This window comes from Homarus americanus, unplaced genomic scaffold (assembly GCF_018991925.1).
Source record: "Homarus americanus isolate GMGI-L3 unplaced genomic scaffold, GMGI_Hamer_2.0 scaffold34345, whole genome shotgun sequence".
Taxonomy (NCBI): domain Eukaryota; kingdom Metazoa; phylum Arthropoda; class Malacostraca; order Decapoda; family Nephropidae; genus Homarus; species Homarus americanus.
The window spans coordinates 859,292-871,006 of record NW_024736072.1 but is presented as its reverse complement, the minus strand read 5'-3'; the positions used below and the strand labels follow the sequence as shown (position 1 = coordinate 871,006).

The 11,715-nt window shown below is 47.0% G+C and overlaps 1 protein-coding gene across 1 annotated transcript; it reads left to right on the top strand.

Moving 5' to 3' along the window:
* Nucleotides 1-290: 290 nt before the first annotated feature.
* On the top strand, nucleotides 291-10,530 carry LOC121871922 (basic salivary proline-rich protein 1-like). The gene is given in 4 exon segments (XM_042374523.1): nucleotides 291-471; nucleotides 7,281-7,381; nucleotides 8,828-9,684; nucleotides 9,900-10,530. Coding segments are annotated over 4 exon segments (1,770 nt in total).
* The last annotated feature ends 1,185 nt before the right edge of the window (nucleotides 10,531-11,715 follow it).

Below are 11,715 nucleotides of genomic sequence, written 5' to 3'. Positions count from 1 at the left end.
TTTGAAGCAGCCGTGCGTGGCGGGGTAACGACGAACACGTGTTAGGGTGTGATAAATACACGTGTTTGTCATCTTACTGCCACACCCGGGGAAATGCTTATCTTGTTAATGAGCCAATCACTATGTTAAGCGAGAGGTGATCCTGCTCACCACCACCAACCAGCGGGAGGGAGGTGACGGCCCGCGCCAGCTGAGTACTAACACATGGGAATGGGAAGGAGGAAGAACGAGGAGGAGGAGGAGGAGACGAGGAAAGAGGAGAAAAAATGAATAGTGGGACGAAGAGACGAATGGATAACAAGAACACGGAACTGGAGAACGAAGAGAAAGATAATGAGAATAATGGAGCTAAAGAGAGAGAGAGAGAGAGAGAGAGAGAGAGAGAGAGAGAGAGAGAGAGAGAGAGAGAGAGAGAGAGAGAGAGAGAGAGAAGGTGACTAAAACGAGTCAAGCAAAAACACGGTCAAAGAAGTGTGTGTGTGTGTGTGTGTGTGTGTGTGTGTGTGTGTGTGTGATGTGTGTTTTAGCATTTAAGCTTCCTGTGACCTTGATCTTTGCTCTTGGGACTTGACCTTCACATCGTCTCGGTAAGAGGCATCATCTGACATATTTCATTAAGACTGGTCAAGCTGTTTCTCAGATATTTTCAAGACAATCTTTGTGAAGAAGAAACTGAATACCGGGAATAATAATAATAATAATAATAATAATAATAATAATAATAATACCTCGAAAAACAATGACTATGTACTAACGACCTTCAACAGTGGAAGTTGATAAAGCTCAATAACAATTACAAAGACCAATTCTTCTCTCCCTCTCTCTCAGAAGAATCTTTCAGCTTCAACGATTATTGACTTGAGGTAGAGATCATAAAACAGGTGATCCGAGTTCTCTGTTCAACTACCTGTAACCAATATTTATTACCAGCATTCTCGGCTACCTGTAAACCACAACTCTAATGCTTAACATTCTACTGCGTCAATCAGAGAGGTTCCACAACATTCACCGAACTGTAACCTCGACTCATTTGTTTAATCTAGAAATAAGATTCAATATCGACAAAGGTAAATCAAACAGGAAAAACATGAAAACATTCACACAAACAAGGGGACAGTCGTGGTGGCTGGTGCTCCCTTAGAATACATCACTGATACCAGTTTGATCAGCTGAGGAAGATCATTCTGTCGTGACTTAATGGTGATTTTTGTTTAATGTATGAAAGTATGTATTTGGATACATTGAAAATATAAACATTAATAAGTTTTTAGCATAAGATGACAATTAAACAAAATGCGTCACATGGAGATTTCATAACGTATTTCACCTTAAGATTAACCACTCTCACGCTAACTGGGGGCTAAGTTAGGTAATGTTAGCGTTATGGTGGTTAATCTTCAGGTGATATAAACTGGGTTATTCCTCCTAGCTGGTCATAACCAATAATAACAAACAAACAAAAGAGCCAATGAATTCTATAAGAAAATAATAATAACTAGACAACAAATATTAACAGTAGGTGAATTAAGTGGAATGATTTGTCAGTAAAGATTTGTTCCTTATTTTCTGCCTTACACGTTAGAAAGCTGTGGTAATATTAGGGAAAAATCGATAACATAGTCTTGCTGTCTATAAAAGTTTTGTCAGGAAACAAGAGTTTAACAAGAGCTACGAGAAGGCTTAGCATACAGACACCCTTTACTATGCCATTCTTACGGCAACTAATTAGAGATGTGTGTTGTTCCAGGTAGAAAAAGAGAATTTCCTGGATCCCTATTTCAAGTTACAGGTTTCACAGAAATTCGATAATGGGAAATCTTGTCAGGGACCCCGAGATAACAACCCTATAATCTGACCACACTGTATAATGCAACCACTGATAACTATGACAGGATCCGACGTCAATCAAGGCGGTCCGTGCTAACACCACTAACTCGACCCAAGGAACCTCCACCTACCAACCCGGAGTTTTGTTTTCCAAATATAATGACAACACTGGTATCACTGGCTCTGGGAACACCAAGTACAAGGTAATGATATATGCTCTTAATAACCTAACTTGTCATTTTACACACACACACACACAATATATATATATATATATATATATATATATATATATATATATATATATATATATATATATATATATATATATATATATATATATATATATATATATATATATATATATAGTGTGTGTGTGTGTGTGTGTAAAATGACAAGTTAGGCTATTAAGAGCATATATCATTACTATATTTGTGTTCATCCTGTACTTTTAAGTGTGCTTAGCTTTAGCCTACACATTGCCTCCCGGTCAGGTCCTTCATGCTGTGAGCATCACACGAAGAACGGCAGGTGTTCACATGTGCAACAGCCACCAGTATCATTGTTCAGTTTTAGGTAAATATGGCATAATTTGTTTAGAATATTAAGCTCTCAATATGTAGCTGTTTTTGTTTGCCTGGCAAATTGTTATCAGCAACAATAAGAAACAATTACGCAATATATACAGTACAGACAGGCTGCAAAACTATAGCAGTACGTGTTCCCAGTCCACCTTGTGCTAAACCGGTTTACATCAATAATATCATGCGCACGCACGCACGCACACATATTCATATACTGAACACACATTTGTGCGTGTGTGTGTGTGTGTGTGTGTGTGTAACAATCACTTATACAGCACCAGTATAAGCCCACGTGCACGGTAATCCTACAGATGTATACATAGAGGGAACAGGTTCATGGCAGCAGGTGTAAAGTGATGTAGCCAGGTTGTTGTACTGGTGTAGCTGGTGTGTGGTGAACTGCTGGTGTCCACAACACACTACACCAATTTGGTGAGGTTGGTTGAGTGAACCTTGGTGGAGGGTGTAATATTAATTAGTGTGTGTTGTGTTGAGGAGAGGTAGGGTGAGGAGGACCCTCGGTGAGCCGCGGGGAGGTGAGGGGAGTCGCCCCATGCACCACGGTAACGCCCACGGATCATTTATATCCCTCGCCCCCTCTGGGATATACGGCTCTTGTTCTGGGTCCGTCCTCTGCCTGCATGGTGCATGGCACTCCCCGCCTCTGTTTATTTGTGTCTGAACCTGTGTATTTGTGTATGTGCCTGGCTCAGAATCATATTAACTTCAAATATACACACAGAGCACAGACACCAGCTCGCACACACAAACACCAGTACATGTACGCTCACAGAAACACGCACACATAAAGAAGACATCAGCAAATGCACGCACGCGCACACACACACACACACACACACACACAAAAGCCAGCATTAAGAAAATTCAACTTTCACTGACGCCCATTTAATCATAATAATAAATACAATAAATAAAAAATAAAACACTGAAATAAAATAACTAAGGATACACAAGCAGTCCTCCACCTCCCTCAATACACAGCCATGACCAAACACACCATAATCATCCCTTCTCCCTGGCTGTATTAAAATAACAGTATACGAGTTTCAAGTATTTACAAACATTATATATATAAAACATGTTAGTAACCATTAAGTATATGTATGTATGTATGTATGTATGTATGTATGTATGTATGTATGTATGTATGTATGTGTGTGTGTGTGTGTGTACGGACACTAATGTATTATAAATTAGAGGAGTGTGGACCAGGAGGGCAGGTCGGCCGCCTGACCAAAGACCTCGCTGACTGAAGACCACCATCACCCTCGCCTTTCTCACTCATCCACCCTCGCCTCACTCACTCACCCAACCACCCTCATCTCACTCACTCACCCAACCACCCTCATCTCACTCACGCACTCACCCTCGCCTCGAATCACATATACGAGTACACACTACACCCAGGTACACATCACCTACATTACACATCTTGAATCACACATACACACACACACACACACACACACACACATAACCTACACTACACAACTTGAATCCCATACACACACACTAAACCCAGATATACATAACCTACACTACACCCAGACACACATCACTTGCACTACACATCCAGTTCAACACACATCAGGCCCACAATGATGACAAATGATACTAAAATGTTGATTTATTTACTTCACAGCCAAGTCAATTTCAGGATTCATAAATCACATCAGTTTCAGAGGTATTTTTTGCCTTTTTAACTCACGTCATAATATATCCACATATCACCAGTATCTAAAACGTTAAGCATGAGAAAACACGCAACACAGACACGTCCTAAGTCGGTGGGTAAAAGGTGAACGAAATTCTAATTCACTAAACAGTAGAACAACAAACAATATATATATTAGCGGGAATGTTTTGTTAATTAAGGGGAAATAGATGGTTCTTATTACTGTACCCACCAACATAAAAATGTTCAAATGGAGTAGAAAATGAACGAACACTGATACCGCCCCTGCTGTCACTGTTACCGCCACTGCTGTCACTGTTATCGCTCCTGCTGTCACCGTTACCGCTGATGTCGCTGTTACCGTCCCTGCTGTTATTGTTACTGCTCCTGATGCCACTGTTACCGTCTCTGCTGTCACTGTTACCGCCCCTGCTGTCACTGTTATCGCTCCTGCTGTCACCGTTACCGCTGATGTCGCTGTTACCGTCCCTGCTGTTATTGTTACTGCTCCTGATGCCACTGTTACCGTCCTTGCTGTCACTGTTACCGCCCTGCTGTCACTGTTACCGCTGATGTCGCTGTTACCGTCCCTGCTGTTATTGTTACTGTTCCTGATGCCACTGTTACCGTCCCTGCTGTCACTGGTTACCGCCCCTCACTGTTATCGCTCCTGCTGTCAATGTTACCGCTGATGTCGCTGTTACCGTCCCTGCTGTCACTGTTACCGCTCCTGCTGTCACTGTTACCGTTCCTGCTGTTACTGTTACCGCTCCTGCTGTTACTGTTACCGCCCCTGCTGTAACTATTACCGCCCTTGCTGTCACTGTTACCGCTCCCCCTGCCACTACTTCTATACTCCATCACACGGAATTATCCAATTTCTAAATGTCTCTCTCGAGTCTCTCAAGAACGTTCTCCAACAATGAACATCCTCCCTAGAATGTCACTTGTCTTCCACCGTACCGCAGCTTCTTCCATTACCTAACACCCGTATTACCAATTCCACACGACTTATCACCTATAACAACATAATCTACCCCCCCCCCCCCGCACCCCAAACCCGAACTTTTCCACAGAGTATTTTCCAAAGTTCTGCAAATTCCACACAACATAATTCCAACATGCGGCGACAGTCCCCTTAACGCTTCCCCACTATCTCTTGAAACTTTCCCGAGTCTCTCCAATTTCCCAGACAGTCTCGTGCAGCATTTACGAGCTTCTCCGACCTCACAGTCTCCTCCGAAATACAGGGATTCCTTAAACTTGTCAGTCTTCTTCAACACCCACAGCCTCCTCCGCGTTCCCACTGATGTTTGTTAATATATATATATATACGGTACTTTTGTTTTGTCTTAACTTAAATATGAACCACACACACACACACACACACACACACAGACACACACACACCTCCATAATACTCACCCATGCACGCACACACGTATATACCTTCAAAGAATTATTTTTCATGATATGTTAATAAACTTACCCTGCACATAAGGCCGAGGCCATTAAACACTGAAGGATAATGAATGTGTGATGACCCACCAAATTATAACAAATTAGCGAGACAACGACCCGATCATCTTTCCCAATACTCAACTTACACTTTAGGATTAAGATAAACAGCAACAAAAATACAACAAATACTGGATTACCTGAAGATTAGACACCCCAGCTTAATTCACCTGATGATTCAAACACCCTCACGCTAACCTAACCTCTTCCCAGACAGCGTTAGGTTAGGCGAAATAAGCTGGGGTTAGGTTAGGTGAAATAAGCTTAGGTTAGGTTAAATAAGCTGGGGTTAGGTTAGGTTAAATAAGCTGGGGTTAGGTTAGGTGAAATAAGCTGGGGTTAGGTTAGGTGAAATAAGCTGGGGTTAGGTTAGGTGAAATAAACTGGGGCGGAGGGTGTTAGGGAGGTTTAAACTAAATCTTCCTCACGTGATACGAAATATTTTGCCAAACAATAATGTGAGATGAGGGATATAACCGGAGGCAATATCAGGGGAGGGTCATCAGTCATTCCAGGGGAGATAAAAACCGCCGTGTTGGAGAGGGAGGAGTTAAGTGGACCAAGCCGCGCGTTCTGTTTTGATTTAGCACATTAGGCATCGACCAACGCCGCCTGATGCTCAATTCCGGAGACCGACATTGCAATCCCATGAAAAAACAAAAAACAAAAGAGGGAGAAAAATTTGATAAAGTGGGAGAGAAGAGAAAAATTATAACCAAAATAATTTTAATTCATACTCTCTCTCTCTCTCTCTCTCTCTCTCTCTATTTTCAACAATATATCGTACACCTATAAATACTACAATCGTACACCTATAAATACTACAGTAAGTATAAGAATAGGCATAGTTGTGAATGTGTACATCATGGTAATCCACTGACTCGTATAGAGAAAACCACAAATATTTCCGTAATGATGCTAACAAAACAATGTTGAACGGAAGAAAAGACGGACGGACGGATGGATGGATAGATGGATGGACGGACGGACGGACGGACGGACGGATGGACAGGGGCAAATCAATCCCCCCCCCTCCCCCCATTTGCATTATCCAACGACCATGCCAATCAAATATAAACGACCCTTCCTTTCACACTACTAATTCGATCCAGGTTAGATAATGACCAGGCCAGTGACGAGTAAGTTAGGTTAGCTTAGGTTAGGTTATCAACTAATGGTGCAGCGCGATCCACCGACCGAGTCTGACGCATGCAATATGACCAAACGCCACACAAGACTTACGTTTGACTGGTGAGAAGGCAAGAGTTCCTACGTTGTAACTGGTCCAATATATGACAGCCAACATGTTATTACTACCAGTTGTTGAGGTTCGTGACAGCTGGCTAGTTATTCGTTACAGCTGTCTCTATCAAATAAAAGCTGATAATCTATTAATAACGACTATCCATATTTAAATGGCGCGACACATATTGACATCAAGTAACCGGCATTAACACCTATTGATTAAATGACAGCTCAGGAAATTACGAGTAACAGCGTTCGATATCGAGTAACAGCCTTCGATATTAAGTGATAGCCGACGAGTTATCAACAGACTGATTGTAACAGCCAGAGTACAGGTAACAGCCGCCAGCAGTAAACAGCCAGTTAGTTACAACAAGAATACTATCAATTCAAGCTGTTACCTGTTACAGCTGCCACCAAGAAAACAGCCACCAAGTTAACATTTACAAAGGCTAATGGTACGATAGACGGCAAGCTGTCAGTAACAGTTGTCACCACAGACAGCCAGAAAGTAACTACTGGTAACTATAAAAAAAAAAAAATACAATGACATTCGGCAAGTTACCAAGAGCATCAAATAACTTAACTGACAGTTAAGGCAAATACCTGACAGCCTTAATAGTCATACATAACACTTGATACGACTATAACTGACAGCTGACAAACAAAGAAGTGATTCCCAATACAAGCAACAGCTGACGAATCAAAATACAGAAATAACTGATAAAGGATTAGAAACAAAGAGAACAATATATTGAGAGGAAGCTGATAGTTGGCTGACATTCCTGACAGCAGAAGACTTATAATTGACACCTGACGGATATTAATGTACCAGAGGAGTATATCTGACTGCTGACGAACGTAACTCACAGCTGACACCCGACTAGTATAACCAAGACAGGTATAAACTAGTATAACTGGCTTTTGACTGACAGCTGATTAGTATAACTGAAACATGATATATACAAATGACTGACGAGTAGAGCTAACAGATGATAAGCAAGGCTGACGGCTGATATGTCCAGCTGACTTCTGTCTAGCAAAACTGATACCTTACAAAGTACTTCCGTCAGTTGAAGAGTAAAACTGACAGCTGCAAAGTACAAATGCCGGCTACTAGGTACAACTTACGGCTGATAAGTACAACTGATAGCTGACGATTTCAATTGACAACTGGCATGAACAATTGGCAGGTGACGAGTACAGCTAATAAGTACTACTGACAGCAGAGTGAAAAATACACCTGATAACCAAGTGAAGGATGATGGTAATTACAGGTCAACCGCTGTTAAGGGTGAAACAAGAGAAATACCCCGCGTGACACATGACATGTCAGAGAAACCAATACACACTCCCTCGACCCCTAAACCCTCCCCTATAGTTCCCAGACCGCTAACCAACCCCAATTACCGCAAACGAGTGACCGCCGTGACCTGGTCTGTGTCGCGGGCCACGCCAGGTCGCGCCCAATACCATCCGGGTCACATTGCATGAAGGTGGGTCATGTTGTGCGGTCAGCCCACCACAGTGCCGGGCCAAGGCGTGGGAGGGTGCTTGGAGGTCTACCAAATAAGCTCCCACGACTTACAACTCGCCAAAGACGACACCTCTACACCCATCCAACACACCATGACCAATTTCGACAGATCATTAGCGCAGTTAATCTTGTCATAGGTCTGGCGAAATGAACTTAACCTAACCTAACCAAACGCATCCTAAACATATCCTAAGTTCCTAACCTAGCCTAGCCTAACCTAACCTAACCTAGCCTAGCCTAGCCTAGCCTATTCTGACTTGACTTAACCTCTGGGAACGTGATGGTCATAAACGATTACTTATTAACAATAAGGATGAGATGCATCACCTTCACAGCAGGACCCGCCAGACAGCAGCAGGACCCACAGCCAGACGGAGAGACAGCAGACCTGCCACAGCCAGATAGCAAGACCCGCCACAGCCAGACCAGCAGCAGACCCAGCCAGGACGGACAGTAGCAGGACCCGCCAGCCAGACAGGACAGCCCGCCACAGCCAGACCAGCAGGACCCGCCACAGCCAGACAGGAGAGACAGCAGGACCCGCCACAGCCAGGACGGGAGAGACAGCAGGACCCGCCACAGCCAGACGGGAGAGACAGCAGGACCTGCCACAGCCAGACGGGAGAGACAGCAGGACCCGCCACAGCCAGACGGGGAGAGACAGCAGGACCCCACAGCCAGACGGAGAGCAGACACAGCCATGACCCGCCACAGCCAGACGGGAGAGACAGCAGGACCTGCCACAGCCAGACGGGAGGAGAGCAGGACCCGCCACAGCCAGACGGGAGAGACAGCAGGACCCGCCACAGCCAGACGGGAGAGACAGCAGGACCCCCTGCCAGACGGGAGAGACAGCAGGACCCGCCACAGCCAGACGGAGACAGCAGGACCCACAGCCAGACAGGGAGAGACAGCAGGACCGCCAGCCAGACAGGACCCGCCACAGCCAGACAGGAGAGAGACAGCAAGACCCGCCACAGCCAGACGGGAGAGAGACAGCAGGACCCGCCACAGCCAGACGGGAGAGACAGCAGGACCTGCCACAGCCAGACAGGAGACAGCAGACCCGCCACAGCCAGACGAGAGACAGCAGGACCCGCCACAGCCAGACGGGAGAGACAGCAAGACCCGCCACAGCCAGACCAGCAGGACCCGCCACAGCCAGAGACAGGGAGAGCCACAGCAGGGACCCGCCACAGCCAGACGGAGGAACAGCAGGACCCGCCAGACGGGAGAGACAGCAGACCCGCCACAGCCAGACGGGAGAGACAGCAGGAGCAGACCCAGGACCCGCCACAGCCAGACGGGAGAGACAGCAGGACCCGCCACAGCCAGACGGGAGAGAGCAGGACCCGCCACAGCCAGACGGGAGAGACAGCAGGACCCGCCACAGCCAGACGGGAGAGACAGCAGGACCCGCCACAGCCAGACGGGAGAGACAGCAGGACCCGCCACAGCCAGACGGGAGAGACAGCAGACCCGCCACAGCCAGACGGGAGAGACAGCAGGACCTGCCACAGCCAGACGGGGAGAGACAGCAGGACCCGCCACAGCCAGACGGGAGAGACAGCAGGACCCGCCACAGCCAGACGGGAGAGACAGCAAGACCCGCCACAGCCAGACGGGAGAGACAGCAGGACCCGCCACAGCCAGACGGGAGAGACAGCAAGACCCGCCACAGCCAGACGGGAGACAGCAGGACCTGCCACAGCCAGACGGGAGAGACAGGGCCAGAGGGAGAGACAGCAGGACCCGCCACAGCCAGACGGGAGACAGCAGGACCCGCCACAGCCAGGAGAGACAGCAGGACCCGCCACAGCCAGACGGGAGACAGCAGGACCTGCCACAGCCAGACGGGAGACAGCAGGACCCGCCACAGCCAGACGGAGAGACAGCAGGACCCGCCACAGCCAGACGGAGAGCAGCAGGACCCACAGCCAGACGGGAGAGAGCAGGACCCGCCACAGCCAGACGGAGAGACAGCAGACCTGCCACAGCCAGACGGGGAGAGACAGCAGGACCGCCACAGCCAGACGGGAGAGACAGCAGGACCCGCCACAGCCAGACGGGAGGAGAGACAGCAGGACAGCAGGACCCGCCACAGCCAGACGGGAGAGACGTAGACAGGAGAGACAGCAGGACGCCACAGCCAGACACAGCCAGAGAGACAGCAGGACCCGCCACAGCCAGACGGGAGAGCAGCAGGACCCGCCACAGCCAGACGGGAGAGGAGCCAGACGGAGACAGCCCGCCACAGCCAGACGGGGAGAGCACAGCCAGACGGGAGACAGCAGGACCTGCCACAGCCAGACGGAGAGACAGCAGGACCCCCCACAGCCAGACGGGAGAAGACAGCAAGCACCCGCCACAGCCAGACGGGAGGAGACAGCAGGACCCGCCACAGCCAGACGGGAGAGACATGCCCAACAAACTCAGGACGCGGACTGGTTGGGTCACGGGGGACCAACAAGCCGGGAAATGATGACGGTAACTTGTGAGTCTCACACCCACCAGGCCCTGTGTGTGTGTGTGTGAGAGAGAGAGAGAGAGAGAGAGAGAGAGAGAGAGAGAGAGAGAGAGAGAGAGAGAGAGAGGTTGTGTGCTTGCTGAAGTAACCTAACCTATAACTTAAGGATAAGCTCGAATGCCTTTTGTAAATCAAAGTCCTCCGCTCGCTATTCTTCACACTCGACAGGGTCTTTAGCCAATTAACTGAAACAATACTAGGGAAGAGTTCAGTGAGATATGAAGCTTATATTAGTAGAGAAGATATTAACAGTAGGAGGGCTCAGATGATTGGTGATGATGGCAGGAAGGAGGGGGAGGAGGAGGAGGAGGTAGTAATAACTTGAGAATAAGAAGGAATACAAAGACGAGAAATAGGGGAGCATGTAAAGGGAATAGAGTTACGGCAAAGGAGCACCATAGGAGGAGAAGAACGAGGAAGGACAAAGGAAGACAAAAGAAATGGAATAAGAGATGACGAGGATACGGTAAGAGAATGAAGAATGTTAATATAGTACAATAAACTCAGGTGGACAAACGCGTGCATCGAACTTAAAACTGCTTGCGTAACATAACCCTGACCAGACTATTAAATCGAACCTATCTATTTGAAAGGTGAAGAAAACTGAAGGAAAAAACAAACACCTGAACAGTAACATAGGACAGGACAGTAAGGAGCGAGGATCCGCAGAACAGTAACAAGCTATAGGATTCCCGGGACAGTAAAGGGCTATAGGAGTAAGGAGGGAGTGGGTGGGAGGTGACACCCAGCACCAGCCTCCCGTCCAACACCATTACTGCGC